At 40.0% G+C, this 24,244-nt stretch overlaps 1 protein-coding gene across 1 annotated transcript; it reads right to left on the bottom strand.

Moving 5' to 3' along the window:
* Window positions 1-16,599: 16,599 nt before the first annotated feature.
* Window positions 16,600-19,688, bottom strand: LOC149022385 (putative disease resistance protein At1g50180). Its single transcript, XM_089147271.1, has 2 exons — window positions 16,852-19,688; window positions 16,600-16,734 (listed from the first exon to the last, which is right to left on the bottom strand). Exon 1 carries the CDS (start codon window positions 19,686-19,688, stop codon window positions 16,887-16,889), a length of 2,802 nt encoding a protein of 933 aa, XP_089003397.1. The 3' UTR covers window positions 16,600-16,734; window positions 16,852-16,886.
* Between the last annotated feature and the right edge of the window lie 4,556 nt (window positions 19,689-24,244).

The raw sequence follows: 24,244 nt of genomic DNA, 5'->3' as shown, positions 1-24,244 counted from the left end.
ACCAAACAACGTGGCAGCTGCCTTTTGCTTCCTGGCCTCGCGCTCGGCAGCGAGAGACACGAATTTTCGAAGCTTCAAGAGCTTCCTTGGAGGAGATCACTTCTTCCTCATGCTTTTCTGCAGCTCCACGGTAGGCTGCGGTCAGCTGGTCTATTTCGGAATTGGCCTTGGCCAATTTCTCTTCACAATTTTGCGGCAAGGAGCTGGTGCGACCAACCCGGCTCAATGCTTCCATGTGTTGATAAAAGCTCAACACGGCATTCTGGGAAGACGGAAGATATCGAGAAGAAGTCATAAGAAATTATGAAAACATAAGTAAGCAAGAAGACCGGTACCTTGTAGATTGACTAACAAGGGAGGTGTCATCCGGGGGCTTCAAACTCTGGCGATCGGAAGGAGCAAGGCGGGGGGAGCTCCACTCTGCGGCTTTCTCGGGATCCCGAGTGACCCTGTCGGTCATCTTCGGGGTCCAATGGGGGATGAAGACTTCCTCACCATCCGTCGAAGCTTTGGATTTTTTGTTGGAGGGAGCATCAATTGTGTCATGCCTCCTCTTGGTTCGGACGGAGGAGGAGACGTTAGCCCTCTCCACCATTGGTTTCTTCCCTTTACCCGAAGCATCGGCTACGGGCTGTATATTCACGATACCCCTGTAAGAGGGGTCGGGAGAGGAAGAGAAGCCTCTTGATCTGCGGTCAAGACCACGGGCGATCGTTGCTCGGCTGTCACAACGGCCCTAGCGGCCTTCACCCGCATGAGGCTTTCGGGGTTCGTTACGGGAGGCCTTGCAAAGAAGAAGGACAAGAATCGAGAATTCAAGACATATCACTTGATCAAATCAAAGGATGATGGTTAGAAGCTCACAATGAGCCAAGCCCCAGTACTGAAGGATGGAGTTATACTCCATTTCATATCCATGTATCTCTTGATACCACGGAATGGATTTGATCTTCCTGATGGCCGCCTCGTCTTCTTTGGATAAGGGAAGGCCCGGTTACTTTCGGACGAAGAAGTAAACCTCCTCCCGGTGGTCGGGAAGTTAAGATCTGATGGAGGCGCTCGACGAGAAAAAGTATCGTTCGCGCCATCTTTTGTGATTAGAAGGGCAAGTTCCTTTGACAAGGATGCTGCCCCTCCAATCAAGTTCAGCCTTATTGCGTTTGGAAAGAAAGACCCATCCGGGAGGATGGGAGATAGAAAGAACATGAAAATGTACAAAAAGAGAAAGAGATGGCGTAATGCCAAGCTCAAAACACAAACCCAAGAAGCCGACGATGAGACGCCGGCTATTGGGGAGGAGCATTCCGGGACAAATGTTCCAGTGATTCAAAGCTGCGGAGAATAAAGGATTAAAAAAGGAAAGCGAACCCCGCTTTCCGGTGCATCTATGTACGGAGAAAATTCACCCGAAAGGGATGAATCAACCCTCTCATCGGGGTGGGGAGCCCTAACCTGATATGAGGAAGGAAGGTCAAAATCTTGGACAGTTGAAAGAAGGGTTTCTCCATTATAAATGGAAGGCACGAGCCGGGCCCACCATTGGACCCGGAGGTTTGAGGCTGCCTAGAAGACTCGACAATCTTGGAAGATCCGGACTCGAGAAGGACGGGAGAAGTTTCGGTTTTTCTTTCAAAACCTTTTTGAGAAACTTCGGCGAACTCTGCCCGAGAGGACGGTTAGGGTTTTGTTATCACTATCCATTTGTTCGGGAGCGGGGAGAAGCAAAAGCATCACTGCTATCACCAACATGGGGTACTAAAGAAGCCCTATCGTCCGCCATTACTCGTTCTGAGTAAACTACAAAAAGAAAAGACCGGTAAACTTGCGATTCGGTGAGACGGAAGCTTGAGAGCGGGAAGGCGCGAAGCGGACAACAAAGGTTCAAATTCCAGACGGGGAAGAATGAAACCTACGAAGACAATGAACCGCTTTTAAAACTCCCGCACGAGTGTTCGGGAATCTGAACGATCGAGATTGATTCAAAATCAACGATCAAGATTCAAAGACGTTTTGAAAGTTTGAACTCACGAATCCGAAATAGGCGTTCGGAAACCGTCGCTTGGATGACGTGAGCCACGACGGATCAAGCGCAACGAAGATACGTGGCCTTACACTCACAACGCTCGAGGAAAAGTGACCACCGCATTAAATGTGATATGACATTTAATGAAGCACGCAGAGATCATCACCGACGACGAACCGAGTTAAAAACCAAGCCCTCGGGATCGACCCGAACGGCAGTGCAGGGGGCTCGTGATATGGAGAGTTTATGATCGACCGGGTTCATACCTGGTCCGACCCTCGACCCCGGTCGAGACGGAGAAAACCGAATCGCTCCCGAGCGAACCGGAGCCGGAAGATGGCTTGCTGAAGAAGAAAGATTATTCTGCTGCAAGCGTGCCCTAATCTTACTTATGGATTAGGGTAATCACCACGATGATGACGAGACTCAAGCGACGGCTGCGGATAATCATCATCAAAGGGATAACTATCGCATAACCTAACGGTTATCTCGGGAGTCCTCTACTAGCCCAAACTAGTAGAAGTCTATCGCTCAACGGATCTTATTGATAAGATCCAACGACTACCCGAAGAAGGCTCGAGTGCATCCAACGAAGGAGATTCAAAGGTACACTCTATATAAACCTCACTACCATACAAGGTGAGGGACGGATCAATCGATCAAAAAGAATACTATACGAGACTCGAGTTCGGATACATGCGATAGATCCAAACTATCGGCGGCCGGCTATCAAGACCCCCTCCCCGGTTCTTCTTTTATTGGGGGGGGGGGCTGGGGGGGGGGGGGGTGAGGATAAGTACCGCCCGTGGGGGGGGGGGGGGGGGGGGGGGGGGGGGGGGGGGGGGGGGGGGGGGTATGGTGTGGGGGGGGGGGGGGGGCGGGGGGGGGGGGGGGGGGGGGGGGGGGGTGGGGGGCAAAAACAAAGTTGTGGTGGGGGGGGTGCTACAGGAGGAAAAAGAGGGAGGGGGGGGGGGGGTGGATAAAAATAAAAATAAAATTGTTATCTAGTTTTTTTTTTATTTTTTTTTTATTAAAAAAAAAAAAAACGTAATAAAAGTGGTTTGTGGTGTCTTTGCTTCTTGTAATTTCTTCTTCTTTCAATATCCAATCGGTTCTGGATCGAAAAAGAGGAGTTCAAAAATCTGGATTGCCAAGAGAGTTGTTCAAAAATCTATAACAAGTGCAGGAATAGCAAGGAACAGCTAGCCAGAGAGGAGTTCATCAATTGACAATGGAGCCAGTTTAATCTACGGCGATCAGAAGCAAAGCTACTACTGCTTCGAGATTCTCGATCTCGTCTCTTCCTAGTTCCCCATCTCCACTTACCTTCACTGACGTTAGAGAACACGCTACTCTGCTTTGAAGTTTGAACTCTGTTGACGGTTGAGAGTAAGAGTCTTAAACAAAGAGAAAAGTGTTGACTGAAAAAGGAAGTCCAACGCTTCTTCGGTTAACATCAATATTTGAGTTTTCCTTTGCCGCCGATGCTGAATTGCTGGGTCGGTTATTCAAGATTGAAAAACTGAAATCTAGAGATTTATAGATGAAAAAAGAAGAAGAAGAAGAAGAAGAAGAAGAAATTGCAGAAGCAGAGAGATCTACGGAGGATTCAACACTTTTTGTTAACATTTCGCAGATTTGCAAATTTTCTGACGATATTTGGTCAATCTCATTTTCGGAGGTTGTTTTGGTTCGGAGACTCTCGAACCCGTGAATATCGCCGAAACTTCTTACCCCGGCTAATACAAATCTAGTAGGGGGAAGTGAACAAAGATAAAATAAATGATGGGATATAAATTATATGCCAAAATATATACATACACAACTAATAATTGTCATGATACTTAACGGAATTACCAAAAAAAAATGTAAGAAATAATAATAGTAAACTTTAACTTACTACAGGAACACCCCCCCCCAAAAAAAAAAAAAAAAACACTAGGAATTGAAACCTTAAAGCATATGCCATAATTTAATCTATTGAAAAAACCATGTCTAATGAATTTTCTAGTAACACATTGAAGATTCTTATCTTTGCAACTTACCACAAAAATGAATTTTCTAAACATACTATTAATAAACCTTAAATCGCCCAATAAATTAAAAAAATTCTGACAATCATTAATCAACTAACTAATTTAAAAGAAAAGAAAAAAAAAGGATTCATGCAAGTGTCATAATATCGTATTTTTTAGAACAAATTGCACTGGCACCCCAAAATGGAGGCCTTAAAACATTGACACCTCACTTTATGTTTAAAAAACACATAAATCCTATTCTGTTAGAAGGGTTATTACTTGGTTAGTCATATTTTTGCAAAGACTATTATACCCTTGATTTATTCTTCAAGAAATCTATTCTCATTTACCAAAAAAAAAGACTAACTTTGTGCACGATTGGGAGTTCAACCATTTCACTTCTCATTTCTCACTTTTCATTTCTCATTTATCATTTCTCCCTGTGTGCATGTTGAAGGTTTTCTCCCTCCATTCAATCATTTCTCAATTTGAACTCAATCAAATGTCAACTATTAAGTTATTTCTGTTTTTAATTTCCCTCTGCTGCATAAGCCATTGGTAGACATTTTCTTCCAGTAATATTGATTAATACCTGATATTAGTGTTCTACAACTAAACAGGGTTGTTGGAAATACCTGAAAAACTGGTGTTTCTGCCCAATTTCTCTTTTGTTCACAATTTTGACTTCTATTTCATGAAGATATGCTTTTCCATCCTGAACAGCATGGATTTGCAATGAACATGAGTTGGTCTATTGTTGATTTTGACAATGTGGAGGGAAATCCTGTCATAACTCTGGAGCTCAGGGATGGTCCTTACAGCCGTTCTATGTGATAATAAATCAAGGCGATCGCCCAACTTTTTATTGATTCACTTTTATTGATCGCCCAACTTTCTATGTGATAAATTTATTTGCCATCACATTAAAACAAGATCTGAAGAAGACCGATCGGTTGAAGAAGTGAAGAACGATGAAGCCAGAACTTCGAATAGGTTCTTCCGCTTACGATGAAGATCGGTTGTGAAGAACGATGGATTTTTCTTTTCTTTTTTTCTTTCAGATTTTAGTAAGGTCATTTTTGGAATTAAAAAAAATTAACAGTGGGTTAACAGTTTCACTAACAGAATGGACTAGTGTGTTTATTGAATTGGGGTGTCAGTGTTTTTAAACATAAAGTGGGGTGTCAGTGTTTTAAGGCCTCCATTTTGGGGTGTCAGTGCAATTTGCTCTATTTTTTAACATGTTCAGATATTGATAAAACTCTCAAAGAAACCTTATTGTATCAATAAAAATAAATGACCTAATGTCTTTTCATTTGTTTAACTCTACGATTCAATATAAATCATATATCCTAATCATAATACACTTATATTGCAAGATGGATAAGACAAACTCCATTATTTACAAAAAGCAACTGCAGAGAGGTCGATCATCCTTTTTACCTTGGAATAGAAACCATAATGGTATATAGTCTTGTTATTATTATTATTATTATTATTATTATTATTATTATTATTATTATTATTATTATTATTATTATTATTATTATTATTATTTTTTATCAAAGCACAATTACGTTGAGCAGAGTTGTGATGATAGCGTGTTATAAAATGGAGAAAATATATTAAAAACAAGAAAGAAAATTAGGACAAGATGAATTTTGTATGTATTATATATTTATAGTAGAAATAACATTTTATATGATATGGAAATATCAGAGTCTACAAGGAAATACAATATATGATTCTTGCACATAATAAGATATTCTCAATATAGAATGATAGATTATTGTGATCTTTAGTTAATATGTGAATGTGGATCGCCAATGTTGTGTGGTGAGGCCGTTGGGATCTTCATTTGGAAGTTACATATTTTGATATTATCTCTTTGGGAGTGATGAACGTCTACAACTAATATTATTTATAACACCCTAATTTATTAGATTTAAATCCCTTCATTTCATCATGATTCCATAATACTTATTTGTAGATGAAAATTAACGACGTTTTCTTTTATGTAGAATCTTGTTCATTGGTTAATAAACATTCTTAAATAAAGCGAATTTCTATCACTCCCTTATACTTATGTTGTATTTACTAAAATTACCCTATTCAAACTTCCACATTTGATTCCTCAAAAAAAAAAAATAAATAAATAAATAATAAAAAATTCAAACTCTCACCTCTCCTTTTTCCATTATATTTTTATATACCTAATTTTACCCTTTTTTTTTAATCCAGTCAATTTTTCTCTTTCAAGTTGTATCGGTTCACATTATTTGTTTCAAATTATTACTGGAACAACCGAACTATCTTGTATGTTTTTCTCAAACACTAAAATCAATTTTTAGGAAAAAACCTTGAAATCAAAACAGACCAAGTTACCTGCAACTTCTGCTAGTTTCTCCAACAAAGAGAGAAAAATATGGAATACAAATGACAACACCACTCTTACAACAGAGAAGGAAAAGAAAATGAGGAGAAAGAAAAGCCTCCCCACCACAACCCTAATGAGATCCCTCCTTTCAATACGTTGCAGATCACAAATTCCTACCCAAATAGGAGAAAAAACTGAATTCCAGGGGTGAACTAAACCGGAAACACCTTTTTGGAGCAGAGAAAGAGAGATAGCATACTTGCAGTTAAAAAAAACGGAAACTTCTTCGTCTCGCTTGTTTGGCTTTGCAATTTCAAAGAGATATATTTTAACCTAGTGAGCATTGTTCATATAGCTGTTGGTTTGATATGATTGACATAAGCATGAAATCAGCAAGAGTAATCACTTCTTCATTTTGCCCTTTTCTTGATATGTTGGTGATGCATCCAAAATCTGCTCAGCGCTTGGATCTCTGTGGAGAAACTTGCAAAACAGTGTTAGATGTGACCCGACCATGGGATCGGGAGGCCACCTCCAAAGGCTAAGTTAGTTAAGGAACTGATCACAACGGCTCTGGCTAGATGCAGAGCATAAACTGAATATGATAGTAATGGGAACTATGTAGATACCTCCCCTGTACGTAGGTCAGAGTTTATATAGTTTTTACCTTCCAATCCTGACCATTGGATTCGTCTGCATCTTCTCTTGGTCATCGTTGGATCTTTTAGGGTTTTATCCTTGATATTCGGGGTTGTGGGCAGTTGCCAATCTTGGCACGATCTCCACTCCATATCAATGGTAGTTTCCTATTGTAACTCGATCACGTATCCCACAATATTCGAGATCACGTTTAGGCCTTATAATTGTCAAACTATTTCTCCACGCACAATCATTGAGACATGGTCAAGACTGATCTTGATCATGGTTCAACCGGGGTTTAAGAATCGAACCTGGCTCAATTTGGTTCGGTTTCATTTTTCCCGTATCATTTGCCCCCCAAGCCGAGTGATCGGGAGGAGTCTACAGACTGAACACTTGGCTTGGTTTTCTCTGCCTCGATCGTGAACGAAGATGAAAAGTCTTTTGATTGGATAAGATCACATTTATTGCTTCTGATGCTCTCATACAGCGGTGTGCCATTGAGCCACCTGAACTCCTCGTTACTCGTGCATCGTACGCCACGTAGCATTTGGGGAAGCATTGCCGTCATTACCCCGTCGCTCAAACTGTCAGCGATTGAGAACCGTTGATGATCTTGAATCTGGCTTGTTGATTGATTCCACTCAAACCGTCGCTTAATCTTGTTCGTTGATCAAACTTGATCTCGTTTGTTCATACTTGTCTTGAAGTTTATAAATGACTTCTCTTCCTCTTTTTTTACTTTCTACTTCCTTGCGAATTTGTTTGTGCTTGCAAAACTTTTGCTCTAGAGATTTCTTGCTTCCATCTTTGAGAATCAAGTCTTGTTTCTCAGTCGTCAGCTTTCTCCCTCAGATTACAACTAAGTTCCTTCATTCTCTCTACTTGTTCTGCTTGGGTACTTGGTTTGTTCTTCATCTTTCTCTTATTTTTTCTAGAAATTCCTAGTTCCAACCCAATCTGTTTCCCTTCTCTTCATATGTGTAGTGATAGGACTTCCAATGAGGACTCCGTCGATCGTTTGAGTGACTGAGAGGGCTCTGCTGATCAAGCTAGCCCTTCAGCCTCTGTTGAGTTATCCGGTGATTGGTATTATAGGATTACCGATCGTTGGTTGTCCTCTGCTCCTAGGGAGCCTTTGGCCAATGTAGCTAGAGTTCGAAATACTTCTTCCAAGAAGAGGAAGGCTCCTAAGCAATCATGGGCTGGGAGTTCCAGACCGTCTAAAAGACCTTCTACTGGCCCATCCTTTTATGTTTCTCACGTTCGCCCATCCGAACTCACGAGATGAATTTTGATTTTTCTATTCCTTTAGCTTATACTCTTCGGATCCTGACCTCCAATGAGAGGGTTGATTCCAACCTTCCCGAAGAGTTCGGTTACCTTTTTACTCCTCTCTTTTTGTTGAGGTTCTCAATCACTGGAAAATTTGTCCTGGTATGCTCCTTCCAAACAGTTGGAGGCACATCATCGGCATCATTGGGCTATGTCTCAAGCTTGAAATAACCCTGTCATTTGCTTTGTTTTTTCAGTTTTATTCTCTAAGCAAATCCAATCCTCCTGGTTGGGTTTTTCTTTCAAAACGCCCTAAAGGCGAATTATGTTGGCAAGGTGGAATTCTTTTCAAGGGCACCTGCCCCTCCAATCACAAGGGATGGCACCACCAGTACGTATTTTGCTGTGCCCCTTAGTCTGAACTCAACTTCCAATTTCCTGGAGTCGCCCGAACTCCTATACCATGCATAATCGTCCACTTGCTCTCTCTGCTACTTAAGACGAGGCGATTCGGGCTATCAAAGCCATCCAACCGCGTCAAGAAATCCATCGGTATGCCATGGAATATGAGGCAGTCCTTCGTTATTGGGGTCTAGCTCATGGTGAGCGCCCGAATCTTGTTGATTACTTTCCTTTGTTTTTCTTGTGATTATTCTAACTTTTTCTTTGATCATGCAGTGCCTCCCCAATTCAACCCATCAACAATAAAGGCCCTGGCCAAGCAGGGATTTGAGGCTGCGGAGGAAAGGGTGCCCATAACCAAGGGTAAAGACAAGGTTCCCGAGGGCTCTCCTGCCTCGAAGGGTGTGACCCTTTTTGTCCCAAAGGGGGTGATGAAGACAAGGTAGGATCCTGCTGCCAAAGAGAAAGAGACTGTGGACATTGCTGAGTCCACTTAGGATGATACTGCACTCGTTCGGAGAGAAACGGGAGTTGACTGATGATGCTGCTTCCAAGAGAAGTAAGGTCAGTCAAGAGGGGATCTATATCCCCAACTGGAAGCTGAGGCCTCGGGACTTGATCTCTGTAATCAGAGACCTGGCCATTGATTGGGCAGTCAATGCTCAGGCTCCTGGCGATCGGGAGGTTTTGGATTCCATGCCCGATGAAGAGTTGGTGAATTCTTCCATCAGGTTTGTTTTGTATCTTTGTACTTCATATTTCTTCTTCACCTTAGTCTTTACTGACTGATTCTCGAATCACTTTTGGATGTAGGGTCCTCAAAGAGCATTTCTAACGTGATATGGAAGTGCTGATGAGAGTGGGTCATCCTAGCGCTCAGGCTAAGCGCAGCGACGCGATGGTTGAGACCAAGCAACATGAGGTCTTGAAGCTGAAGGAGGAGTGCGCTCGGCTACGCGCTGGAGAGCTAATGGTGGCCAAGGCCCGTATGGAAGAGATGGTGAAGGAGATGAACCATCTGAAGGATTCCCTCTCTTCCTCTGAGTCCAAGATCGAGAATCTCATACGGGAAAAGGAGGAATTGGAAAACAAACTAGCATTTGTCACTCCTTCGAGTCTCGAATGCTTGAACTCTAAGATTAGGAAAGCCTGTGTGGAGAAGTACCTGAACAGCAAACCCTTTGGTCAATTGCTGGCTCACTACAACTTGCTGGCTTACCGAGCTGGTATCAATGATGTCTGGATGTCCATCTTGAGGAGGGATCCTGCTTTCTTGATTGAGTAGTATGCCAACCTCATCAATGTTGAGATCTTTCCCGAGTTGGACATGCCAACCCCTGAATGGGTGTTGGAGAAAGATTATCAACCCTCGGTAAACCCGAACATAGAGGGTCTCCTTAGTGACGAGCCTCCAATGACTCTTGAGAGAGAGACCGTGGAAGAAAATGTTGCTGCTCAGTTGACCGCTCAAGACTAGGCCCCCGAACCAGCTAATGACCAGATTCCCAACCCTCCTTTTTTTTTTTTTTTTTTTCTCTGTTTGTAAGGGTTGGCCCCCCATTTGGGTCTTTGTTGCATTAATGAAACTTTTACTTCCTCATTGTCTGCATGCTGTTGGTGCTTGGTAGTTAGCTTCTAAGTCTTATCCAAATATAAAAACCGAACCCTGTAAAACCGAACACCATGTACTTAATGAATCCCTCAAAGGATCCTTCCAGAGGTCTCATTCGGGTTTTAAATCGATGCCCCATCCTTAACAAATTCCTAAGAATTCTTAAGCTTTCAGAGGTCTCATTCAGGTTTTATACCGATGCCCCATATTTAACATACTTAACGAATTCCTAAGAATTCTTAAGCTTTTAGAGGTATCATTCGTTTTTACACCGATGCCTCATATTTAACATACTTAATGAATTCCTAAGAACTCTTAAGCTTTCGGAGGTCTCATTTGAGTTTTAAACCCATGTCCCATAATTAACATACTTAACGAATTCCTAAGAATTCTTAAGCTTTCGAAGGTCTCATTCGGGTTTTAAACCAATGCCCCATATTTAACATACTTAAGAAATTTCTAAGAATTCTTAAGCTTTTGGAGGTCTCATTCAGGTTTTAAACCGATGTCCCATTTAGGCCATAACTGAAACCTTTTGAATTGAAACTCTGGCGCTTGGCTAGCAATTATTCTCATATGCCCTCCATTCAAAAGGCATTTGGTGCTTGAAAACATGAACTGATATCTTGAACCAAAATTGATGTGATTTACATCAAAATAAAATAATTTCTTAAGGATAAAACTTCTTAAGATGCCTTGAATTCCATGATCGACTTAGCTCCCGATTGGTTGTTGGATCTTTTAGCATATAAGCTCCCAAACCAACCGGTTTCACGATCATGTACGGTCCTTCCCAGGAAGGATTCAATTTCCTTTGGTGACGTGGATCAGAGGCTAGGGTGTTTCTGAGGACTAAGTCTCTCGATCGATACTGTCGTTAATTTACTTGAGCGTTGTAATGAGAGGCTATCCTTCTTTGGTAGTGCTATAATCGGACACTGGCTCTTGCTAATTTGCCTTTTCTTCAAATTCTCGATCTCTGATAGTACCTGCCATCACTTCCATTGGAGCCAATGCTTCTGTTCCATAGGCTAGCTTAAATGGAGTTTCTCCCTTTGATGTTCGGACTGTGGTTCAGTATGCCCAGAGGACATTCGGGAGTTCTTCAACCCATAGGGCTTTGTCAGACTCTAGTCACTTTTTTATTCCTTCTAGTAGGGTTCGGTTGGTGACTTCTACCCGACTGTTGCTCTAGGGCTACGATACCTAAGATGAAATAATCAGGCTGTTCGGACCCAATATGGGTTGTTCTTCTTTCGTCTTCCTCATCCAACTGGATTCGTTCCAATTTTTCCACGGGTTTGGGCCTCTGCATTGTTTCCTAATCCCGATCATCTCTAACTTCTATCGGCAATGCCGTGGCCTTTTGAGGACTAGTTTTGTCCTTTAGATAAGAGACATAGCTTTTCCTAGTGGTTTTCTGATCTGAGGTTACCTCCCCGATTCCTTGATCGGTTGGGGACTTGATCTTCATATGCTTAGTTGACACAACAGCCCCAAGCTTTGTTAGGGAAGGCCTCACGAGTATGATGTTATATGCTGGTAGCTACCAAACCACAAGGAAGTTCACACGAATGGTAGCTTCCTTCAGGAAATTTCCCATTGTGAGGTCCAACTATACAGAACCTTTTGCAACCGCTGTTGATCTAGCGAATCCATACACATGAGTTGAAGATGGTTTTAGCAAGCCTTCTTCCGGCCTCAACCTTTGGTATGCTTAGTATGACAAGAGGTCTACTGATGAACCCATATCTACTAGCACTATGTGCACTTCCCGACGACCAATCTCCACTTTGATAAAGATTGCGTCATCGTGAGGTGTGCACACACCTTTTTCATCCTCCTCATTAAAAGTAATGCTTTCCTCCACATTTGGCTTCTTTCGCCACGGACTTCTCCCGATCCCACAAATTTGGCTTTTGCTTTTAGCTTTCTGAGAGATTCAGGCTCAGGACACCTGAATATAGTCAAGATAGGGGATTGGTTGGCCTCAACGACCTCTTTACCCTTTTTGGACTTTGGAGTGTAGGTACGACGTTCGCCGCTTCTCGAACGCTCCCTTCTTTTTCTGCAGCTGCCCTTTTTTACCCGATCATCTCCTCGACCCTTAACATAGTTTGACAGATGACCTTGGGTTATTAACCTTTCGATATCTGCTTTTAAATGATGGCATTTGTTCGTATAATGCCCGTAATCTTTGTGAAAGCGACAATAATCTCCATATTTCGCTCCCCAGGTTTGGCAACCTGCTTTGGTGGCCATTTCAGGATATCCTGGTCCTTGATCTACATCAAAATCTCCAATCGGGGTGCATTCAATGGTGTGTAATCATCCTAGTCGGGTGAACGCTGCCTCCAACCCCAACGTTGCTTCCTTCCCCGATCTTGATTGGACCGCTTCGTTCTCTGGCTTTTTTCAGGAGCCCTCGGGTCTTTATTGGATGCCTTGGTTTTTCCTTGGCGTGCATCTAGAATTTCAGTTACTTCGGCCTGCTTCTGATATCTTTGCACCAATTCGGGATATGTAGCAGGCATATCCTGAAGTAACAACTCCAAGAGTCTTTTATTGGTGAGTCTAGTGAAGAGTGCAGTCTTAGCCACCCGTTCGTCCAGATTCTCGATCTCTATGGTGACTTTAGTGAATCTTTTCAAGTAATCCTTAATCGACTCATTCTTTCCCTGCTTGACAGTGAACAGGGCCTCTTCCGTCTTTTTGGTCTAAATTCCACTTTGGAATCGACCGATGAATTTTCAGGTCAGCTCTTCAAAGTCAACAAGTTTTCCCAAAGGAAGGTTCGAGAACCACTTCTAAGATGCCCCTGTGAGAGATGACCCAAAGACTCTACGAGAGGATTTCATCGAAATTCCCAGCCTTGCCATGGTCTACTGATAGTAACTAATGTGGGCAATAGGATCTCCCGAACCATCAAATGAGGAAAAGGTTGGAACTCTAAAATTGTGGGGGAACTCAAACCTGGCAATAATGTCTACAAATGGGGTTTTTCTGATGATCGAGTAGATGTCATCAGTTCTCCTCCCTCGGGAGAGTTGCCCCAGTCTCAAATTCATGTCTGCCAGTTCCCGGTAGATGTGCACCATCCAACCGTCATCCGTGCAAACGCTATCTTTGCACGAACGTTGGGAGATGGGTGTGTGAGTGCGGACTCCTCTTTCCTGTCTAGTAATGGTTCCGGTTCGGCTTGCTTGTGGCCAGTCATGTCAACCATCTCTCCTAGGTAATTCTCCAGTTCTTGGTTCTCTGGATCGGCCTCGACAACCCCTTCGAGGATCTCACCCATAATTCTGACCTTAAGCGGCCCGTTCATCTCCCTGTTGGGATCATTCTCATATGGGAGAAGGGCGTGTATCCACTCCTCGCTCTCATCTTCGAGCTTCTTCCCTATCATTAAGATTAGAAGCCTAAGGAGCTACCACCTACCTCGCGATTGTGCGAAGCGTCTGTTGCATCTCTAGAAATTGAAGTTGCATCTGATTCATCTGTTCTTGAAGATTATCTGGGTTGTTGGGATGGTCATCCCTATCCAAGTGTTGATCTTCATGAGCTCTTCAAGTGTTACTCCCCTCAGGGAGTTCTGCTCAAGGAATTCCTCCTCCTGGAGGAGGACGAATATCTTGGAGTCTTTGGGCTGTAGCTGCTGCTGCCTCTGATCTAGTAACCATGGCTTTCTGAAGCATTTCCCACAGACAGCGCCAAATGATGCCTCCAAAATCTTCTCAGCCCTTGGATCTCTAAGGAGAAACCTGCAAAACAGTGTTAGATGTGGCCCGACCGTGGGGTTGGGAGGCCACCTTTGAAGGCTAAGTTAGTTAAGGAACTGATCACAAAGGCTTTGGCTAGATGTAGAGCATAAACTGAATATGATAGTAATGGGAACGATTCAGATACCTCCCTTGTACGTAGGTCAAGGTTTATATAGTTTTTAGCTTTCAATCCTGACCGTTGGATTCGTCTACATCTTCTCTTGTTCATTGTTGGATCTTTTAGGGTTTTACCCTTGATATTCGGAGTTGTGGGTAGTTACCAATCTTGGCATGATTTCCACTCCATATCAATGGGAGTTTCCTATTGTAACTCGATCACATATCCCACAATATTCGGGATCACGTTTAGGCCTTATAAGTTATAACCATCAAACTATTTCTCCACGCACAATCATTGAGACCTAGTCAAGACCGATCTTGATCATGGCTCAACCGGGGTTTAAGACTCGAACTTGGTTCAATCCGGTTCGGTTTCATTTTTCTAGTATCAGCTGGTTTTGTAAACTTAATCTTTTTGTGATTGAGCCTCCCATTGTGGGGAGGGCTAATATAGGTGATGAATCAGTCATTAAGATGAGCAGCCTGAAATAGAGGTAAGAAAATGTGAAACTACAAGGTCATACCTTTGATTTTTTATTTATTTATTTATTTATTTATTTATTCTTTTCCTTTTTGGGTTAAAATGTCATAACTTTAATTGAAGTGTAAAGCTTCTCGTCGTCCTTGAGAACATTAGAAAGAAAGAAGTAGAGTAAGATTGATTTTAGTCTTTGAGAATAGTTTGGTGATTTAAAAAATAAGTATGAATCAATAATATGAACCGGGCTCAAATTTGAAAGAGAGAAACAATCTGGTATAAAAAAAAAATATAAGGATGATTTAAGTATTTAAAAATATCAAGGGAGAATAAGAGGCAAAAGTGTTGTGTTTTTGGGAGAATTAGATATGAAGTTTAAGGTAATATTTAGATGTATTCAAAAATAAATTTACGTAAGGCACGTATTTTTTTCTTTTTTCCCTCTTTCTTTTGTCATCAACAAATGCTAATAGAAACAAAAAGATTGATACTAAATAGGTATGAATTGAGATATATTTATAACAGATGGAATGAGAATTTTTCCTATTTACAAAAGAAGTCTATTAGCTTTCCATGTGAAAAGCCAAGAATACTCTATCTATTGGTTCACCCTTGCAACGCCCAGATAACTTATTGCCACACCCATACATATATAAAGTCCATCATGTTTAATTAATAGTATATACTGTAATAAATTGTTTGTTTAAAATAGTGCATAAATTAAATCAAACCACGCATCACCCATTTTAAAATTAAGCTCCTTAGACCATATATCTGCATTGCAAAGCCGTATATATGTGTAGAATTAATCAAAAAAGTAGTTTTGTAATGAGTAAAATGTCTAAATTACTGAACATCACTTTCGTTTCTCAGAGTGTATGAATGAGGCAAAATCAAATATTTTAATGAAAAAAGAATTTAACTGATCAATCAGAATCAGAAAAGAAATCTGAGCTCTGAACTTGAAAACACAAATTAACTTTTGTTTCATCTGTTTCCCTAACAAGAGATTATCTTTTTCACCCTCTCTTTTCTCTCTCCTCGTGGGTTGAAAGTGAGAGGACTTGCACTTACTCCTGCTGCTGCTGCTACTATGAAAGTTTATATAATTATAAAATATTTAATAATAAAATAAATATTAAACAATTAATAAAGATGAAAGACTTAAAAGTGCAATTATGCAAATATGAAACCATGCATATGAGATGAATGAATCAAGAAATCAGTAAAACTGATTTGGGAATGTTATATATTGATGACATTCATTATTGTTAATGTTTAGATTTATTTTAAATGGAACAAAACATCTGGAAACGAAAACCGTAGAAGATGTATGAAGAAAGAGATTTTATCTATGAATTGAAGCTCCCATTAATTAATCCAAAATCAAGCTTGAAAGTTGATCAGGACTCCATCACCAAGATCATCTGATGATGATAATATAATAAAATCATGCAAATTGAACAATTACGAAAAGATCAAGATCCTTCATGAATTTGCATCAGATAATTAATTGCCACCGCCCAATGACAGATGATATATGGATATATATGGTCATATGGATATTCTGATGAAACCGATCCATGCCCCCCAACACAACACAACAGAACAGAAGAGAGCATATGGGTGGGTCAAACAAATAAGATTCAATTCCTTCCAACCGAAAAAGCTAGAATACTCTCTATTGCCACACCCATGTATACAAATAATAATAACCCACCACCATGTTTAATAGTGTTTATAGAAATAAATAGTTTGTTTATAAAGGCCAGAAGTCTGTTGGCCTTCCAAGTTCCAAGTGAAAATGAAAAGCTAGAAATAATAATACTCCATCTTTCTTTCTAATATTGGATCGACCATTAATTCCATGCCTCTGCATCTGCATCATGGCCCAGACAGACAGATGATACTTAATTTAATCCATACATAAATTGAAGCAGCCCCTCCCTCTCTTTTCTTTTACTACTCCTCCTCCATCTGTCTCTTCTTCTGCAACCTCCTTTGAACTCATTCTCGATCTTTTTAATAGCTGCAAATAATAATGACAATAATAATTCAAAAAAATTAATAGCAATTCAGTCACAAACGCTAGCTGATATCTAATATATATATATTTATATTTCTGTGAAAGGAAAGGATAGCTCACTTGTGATATTGCAAGCCTTCATCTTCATCTATTTATCAACCCTTGATAGTGACAGAGGGTACGTGCTTTATCTTTTCCCAATCCTCCCCGGCTCCTCCTTCTTCCGTGTCTTTTTGGATCCTAGCTTTAAACTCATCCGGGATGCCATATATGTTCAGCTCTTGAAGGGTAGTGACGTAGCGCAACCCATCTGGAATCATCTTTAGATTGTCGCACCAACTGATGGTCAAAACTTTAAGGCAGGGGAAGGCTCCTTGCTGCACCTGCACTTCCTCTAAGTCTGAATGTGACCATATTCTCAATTCTTGGAGTTTAGGAAAACCTCCTGCTGAACAAATCATTTCCTTTCCTTCAACTACATTGTCTACTAAGTGGAGAATCTTCAAGTTTGGTAGCTTCTCTAGTGTTTCCATTGGATGGTCTTCTTCCTTTAAATGTGACCATACCAATATCAACTCTATGAGATTCGGCGGAAATTCATCAGAGACAGGTATCTTCTCTAGTTTCCCAGACAATTCAATATAACGGAGATGCACATGGTGTGAAAATGAAACAAGATCAAACAAATTAGGAGGGAAACCCCGATCTAGAGACAAGACTCTAAGTTTTTCCAATTTGGCCAAAGAGCCAATTAATGCCTCTTTTCTGTCCAACGTGGTCTCCCCTCTATTGTATGATATAACGAGTTGCCTCAAATTCGTCAACTTGTCAATTGCACCTATCCAACTGCCTTTATCGAGACACAGCGTTTGGAGTTCCCTCAAATTATTGATTCTAGAAGGACCACTTTGACCACCAATCTTATTCACAACCTTTTCCATGCATTCCACTACTCTACCTCTACTTGAAGACCCCTGTAAGTAGTTGCAAATAAGATGTCTTAGTTGTTGCATTCTCCATATTTCCTTGGGAATGTCACTAAGATTTGTCTGAAACAGATCTAAGGTTTGTAAATTGCAAAGGTTCCCCATTGAATGTGGAATTCTTTTTATTTTGGTTCTTTTCAAGCTCAAGTACTTCAGAAGGACGAGCCCTCCAATTTCCTCAGGTAAAGTACAGATATCTTTGGCTCCCTCTAAATCCAATACACTAAGTAGATTGAACCCCTTCCACATCTTTTTGTCAAGTAGTACTCCTCCTCCACTAAAGTCCAACAAAGAATGAAGATGGAATAGGATACTAGAACTGCTCGGTACATGATGATACATACCATTATTGTTGTCGGAATGGATCCCAAGCCACCGGAATCTATTTAGAAAAGTCGAAGCCGAACAGTTACTAGTGCTACTTCCGTATATTTCAACAAGATTTTCTTCCTTGGCTTCTGAAACTGCTATGTCCAACAACAGATCATGGATACAGCATGTCTCAACATTTCCATCTGAACTCCTCTTTGTTGCTTGGATCATGCTCCTATCAATCAACTCTTCCAGGTACTCCTCTGCCACATCTTCCATTGACTCATTGCCCCTCTGTTGTATAAACCCTTCTGCAACCCATAACCGAATCAATTTTCCAGATTTGATCTCATGGTCTTCTGGGAAAACACTAAAATAGAGGAAACAAGATTTTAAGTAATACGGCAAGTCCGTATAACTTAGAGCTAATATGGCCATGCATTGCTCTTGGCCTTGATTAAGCTGCCATTTCACACTATCAAGTGTCTTCTGCCACATGCTTGTTGTCTGTGGCTTTGTTGATAAAACACCACCTAATGTCACAATTGCAAGCGGTAATCCATGGCAGCTGGCAACCAAATCCTTTCCAATTTCTTTTAATTCACTTGGTAATCTTCGCTGATCATGTGGCCCCTGAAATTGGAGGACCTTCTTTTCAAAAAGTTCAAGACTCTTCTCCTCATCCAAAGGCTGAGGATCAATAGCATTTAAAGGATCAGCATGTTTGGCTACTTCCAAATTGCGAGTAGTAAGTAACACTCGTTGCTTCCTTTGATGATTTTGATTAGGATCATATAGAAATGCCCTTTTCAACATATCCCAATCTTGTGTATTCCATACATCATCAAATACAAACAGGCAACTTTTCTGTTTCAATTGATCATAGAGCATTTTCTTCAAATCTTCTTCATTCATATTTTCCAGGTCCTTCTTATCCTGCTTCCCAACTTGTGATACTGTCGAGAAGAGAAGATCTTTGATTTGGTAGTCTTGGGAAACATAAATCCATGCACAAGAATCGAAACTCTTCTTGACCTCGTAACTTTTGTAAACTTTCTTCGCGAGAGTGGTCTTACCTAGACCACCCATACCAACTATGGAAACAACAAGAAGCTGCAGGGAATCTTGTTTTGTCAACAGAGTTGTTAGTTTTTCAATCTCTTTCTTAAAGCCCACAACATCACCAACTTCCTCTTCCATTGTATCTCTCCTTACCTTCTGCACAAATCCATCTCTTGTAGAAGTTTCTTGAAGTTCAGTAGCTTCAATCCCATACTTGGATTTGTTGGCTGAAATCTTTTCAATCCTTCTATTGATATCTTTCAATTGATTCCCTAACTTGTGCAGAGTGACAAGACGTTTAGGATAATTCATAACTCTCAACCCAATATTTTTTTGTTGTTGTTGCATGACTTCAGCCATATACAAATCAAGTATATCATTAGCAGAGAAAGCAAGGTTTCTGATTTGGCTCACCCATGTGTCAAACAATATGTTTCTTCTGCGCGTTTTATCAGCATATCTTAGTAAAGACTTAATCCACTCAAGTTCCTCATGAAGAGAGAGGATTTGAGTTTCTACTCCACCAAGAAAATCAGCTTCTTGTGACATCAAGGTGCCAAGCTTTCCAATTAGAGATGTGACAATTGACTCTGCCATTTTTAAAGCAGGCCTCTTCTCTTTTCACCCTGGTTACTTTGATAATGTGTCTACAAATGACCTAGGAAAAACAATTAAACGTAAGTATAAGTTAAAATTATTTCCTGTAAGGTATTTTAGAAAAAAGATAAAATAAAACCTAAGGAGCATGAACATGTGTAAAACCAGGTTGTAGGTAAATTCTTTGGGTCCCTCTATCTTAGCTCACTTGTATACTCATATGAGGACTTGAACCTGCTCTTGCTTCTAGTAGTAGTAGTACTACTAGGTTATGTATACCTATAAAGTATCTACCGACAAAATAAAATATTGAACAATCCAGAGAGAAAAGAAAAACCATAAAAGTGGAATTATGCAATATGAAACTATATATATATATATAATGATGTAATTAATTTAATTTTAGTTCGCTCTTATTAGTTTCATCATTCAGTTTCAAACCTATTTGTATTGGATTCGTATCCCTTTTAGATGTTTCAATAAACTTCTACATATTTAGAAATAATAATTCACTAAATTAATGCATATCTACGAACTGCTGCAATATCTTCACGGTATGTAAGGTAATAGAACATTACATGCTAGATAGTGTTAGTTGCTGACATATCACAAGTATGACAGTAATTAACATGTGTTAACAAAAACACAACTACCTAAAGAATGGTTTAGCACATGAGATTAAAGAATTTACCCAAAAACTAGTTATATTAGAATAGAGAGTATTCTACATGCACACCCCTGGTTTTGCCACAAAACTCATGACCTCCCTTGTCTGGCAAAAACTTTAGATATGTCCATTCTGTTAGTCACTCTTAAGGACCGTTACCAGAACTGAAATAATTTTTACAAATACGATCAAAATGCCCCCTTAGCTAATGTGTAAAAATGGCTCAAATGCCCCTTAACATCTATCTTCTTTACTGGTTAAGTTGAGCCGACAGAAACAAACACCAACAAATATTGCCCACCAGGCCACCACCACCATTTGTTATGTTGAATTATTACGGCTTTCCATTCACTGATTAAGGTTCGTTTGATTTTAGGGGTTCATTTCATTCACTGAGGATATGGACCAAACCCAAGTAAGGTGACTGTTAAATTTTTATTTTTTTTTTTGGTCCATAAGGTGACTGTTAAATTTTTGATATAGTAAAGAAGAAACATTGTTGGATTGGGGAGTAGGTTCACCATTAAAAAGCTTTGAAAAGGTAAAAGAGACACGAAGAGAAGAGAATAAATGGCTTTTCTTCTCTTATTTTAGTCTCTAGATTCTTCTTCTTCATTGTCGCCTTGAATTATCCCATTTGATCACCAAATAGCCGATGAAGCAGAGGTTTTCCATGGCGATCACCATTTCAATTCCTCTGCTTTTGCATTCGCCTGTCACTCTTTATTCTCCTCCAGCTTTTCACTTCTAGGCTAAAGTACCTACGCACAGAAGATACCTGCTTCAATCGTGTACCAAAAGAAAGAGACATATTTTCTCTTCTCTTGTTGAAGCTCACCAAAATGTTTGAAAGGAGAACATTGTCATCATGCATGTTGAAATTGTAGGGCTTACAACTGCGTTGTCCCTTCACAGGTCTGTTCACCCAAAACCCTAATAAGTTCGGATGTTGGTTTTCATGAATATTATGAATCGAACACTTAATTGGGCTTGGGATCCGGTCAATGTGGCTAGAGCAAGTGGAGTCTGATCCCAATCCATACATAGTAGAGTGTTTAGAAAAGCAGCACTAATATGCTTGAAGAGCAGCCTGCTTTTGTCACATCTCAAGAAGGAACCGGAACCAAATATGGGAGTGATGCTATCCCAACTCTTTTAGTTGACTAATAGCTTGAAATTTTGTATGTTTTCTATCTAGACTTTTGACTATAGGGGCCTTAATGACACTCCAATCACAATTACCAAGACATCACATGGCCTACTCTTGCTTGTGTCTATAGACTTGGTCCCCATTTGAATCTAAAACCCCATTGGAGTTCCTTTTCTTTACAATTAGAACTTGAAGTCTTTTGAACTCAAAGAGGTCTACCTCAAGCTTAACATCAAGAGTAAAATAACTCTCATCACTGCATTCGTACGAGGGTTTTTGCGACACCCTTTAGGTAATTTCTTTCTCGTCTCCTTTATTTGTAAGTTGACTGTTGTACCAAGTCCCTAGACTGGACTTGGTGTAATGGCACGAGGATACTCTTATCCTAAAATGATTGGTACCCTTGTGCTAGTTCGAGATTGTAAAGGCACTCTTACTTAGACCATGATTTTTGTAATAAAAGGAGTTGTGTCTCCTCTATTGCAACGAAAGGGACTCCCTAGTGGAATTTCTCAACAGTTAGAAAAGAGCGGACATAGATAGAGTTGAGTCAAACTACTATAAGAGTCTTGTGTGCTTTGCCTTGTTTTAGTTCTCTATTTAAATTTGATTTTGTACTTATTTATTTCATAAAGGCAATTTCACTAGTTCAATCTATTCCCTACCTCTAGGTTGACTTTGAATGGGCATCAAAGTCAAAGTTCACTTTCATTCGCTAATATTGAGTTAAAGATCCACGTGTTGTATGACTAGTGCTCTAGGACTGGAGGGACATAACACCTCTAGACGGCCAAACTTCAATGGTGAAGGCTTTGCCTATTTATGAGCCAATTCAAGAACTGCATCTATGCATTCGACTTGGATGTATGGGATGTAATCATCAAGGACCCAATTATCATTAAGGATGACTTAGGAAATAGCAGAAAATGTAGAGAAGACTGGATCCCCACTGAGAATCCCAAGTTTCAACTATACACATAGCCACTATGTTCTTACAATGTACCTTGAATGAGACGAATGAGACGATTTACGAATGTTGTAGAACCTGCAAATCTACTAAATGAATGTCTGGTAAGCTCTTGATCACTTTACGAAAGCACCGAAGATACAAGGGAGATGAATCTAGACATATATATATTGTAGTCTGAAATTTTTAAGTTGCTAAAGGTAAAGATATTACCTCGTTTTTTAATATTGTACTACATCATCAATAAAGTGCATAGGCTTGGCATAGATTAATCAGCAACATAGAGGTTTTGAGAAGAATATTAAGAAAATTTCCACCCCATGTAGAGGCTCAAAAGAACCAACCACAAAGATTCCAGAAATATATCTACAAAGAACTTGAAGAGGACAAATGGCATGAAGCTAAAGATCAAAATAAATAAAAAAGAATGGTTGTTGCCCTCAAATCTTCAAGCAGTACCCTCAATCAAAGTGACGATGAAAAAGAGTTTGACCAAATAAAAAAGATTTAGTGACCACAATCACAAAAAGATTCATTACGTTCCTCAAAAAGTAAAAAGGACGACTCAACAAGTGACAAACACAGACAACAAAAAGGAAAGCCTAGAAAGCCATGCTCATACGAGAGATATCTGATGACAAATAAGAAAAGTAAAACTCAGATGAAGTCATGAATCTTGCCCTTATGACCCAAAATGGAAAAGATTTTGAGGTATGCTCCTTTTCCTACTATGAAGATATTGAAAATGTCAATGACAATGATGAGGATGACCTATAAAAGGGCTTCGAAGCCCTACACAATGAAAACATGAGACTTGCGGCTTCAAACATAGCCCTAAGGAGGATGTTTGAATCAAAATACCAAGGTTTTTAGAATTAGTCTCAAATATATTAAAATGAGAAAGACAATGAAAATGTTACTAGTGCTCTACACACCTTGACAAAGGGTCAAAATTCCCTTGATAACCTCTCGGAACACCCCAAACATCACCTCAATACAAGGAAGGATTTCGATACAATGGAGATCAAGGACAATTGAAAATGAAATGTGGTTACCTTGAAAAGGAGACCATGAGAAATACTCTAAAGAACCTAACCGAAGAAGGAACCAAGAAGAAGAATGGGATGATCCTTTGAGCTCATCATTTGTAGGGTGTGCAATGAGCCTAGTCACTTTAAGATGAGAATGATCATGCACTCCTACATGTAGTGGAAATAATTGATACCTTAATGGTCGGTTAACCAACAACCAACCCAAAGAAGGTCCAACCAAAGCAAATTTCCTCATAGAAGACCACAAAGACCATAACGAAGACCGTACACGTATCCACCATATGAATATCATAAAGACTATCAAGAGAACATACTATATGGTTATGAAGGATATCATGCATATAAACACTTGCATACACACTACACATGACAAAGCATGCATGGATGCTCATGAATGAGATGACAAAGAAAGCCATGGAAAAGCCCCAAAAATAGTGTTGGGGATGGATGCACAACCACAAAGAAGAACACAAGTAAAACAGACTCAAATAATTTATTGTGGTTTAGAAAAATTTCCAAGGCCCACTAAAAAAAATTAGATTATACTATTCCCGAAAAACCTCAACACTCTCACATCTTATAAAGTGCTACCTTTTTCACCTTCTTTCGTCGGTCATCCTACAAAGATGAGACTTACAGGGAAACCTAAAACCCTAATCTCATAAAATTAAAATTCCACCGATGTACTAGAAATTGACTCAAAAACACATTCCAATTACA

This window comes from Hakea prostrata, chromosome 3 (genome assembly GCF_041222555.1).
Source record: "Hakea prostrata isolate BN-2017 chromosome 3, UWA_Hpros_2, whole genome shotgun sequence".
NCBI lineage: Eukaryota > Viridiplantae > Streptophyta > Magnoliopsida > Proteales > Proteaceae > Hakea > Hakea prostrata.
This window is presented reverse-complemented; position numbering and strand designations above follow the sequence as displayed.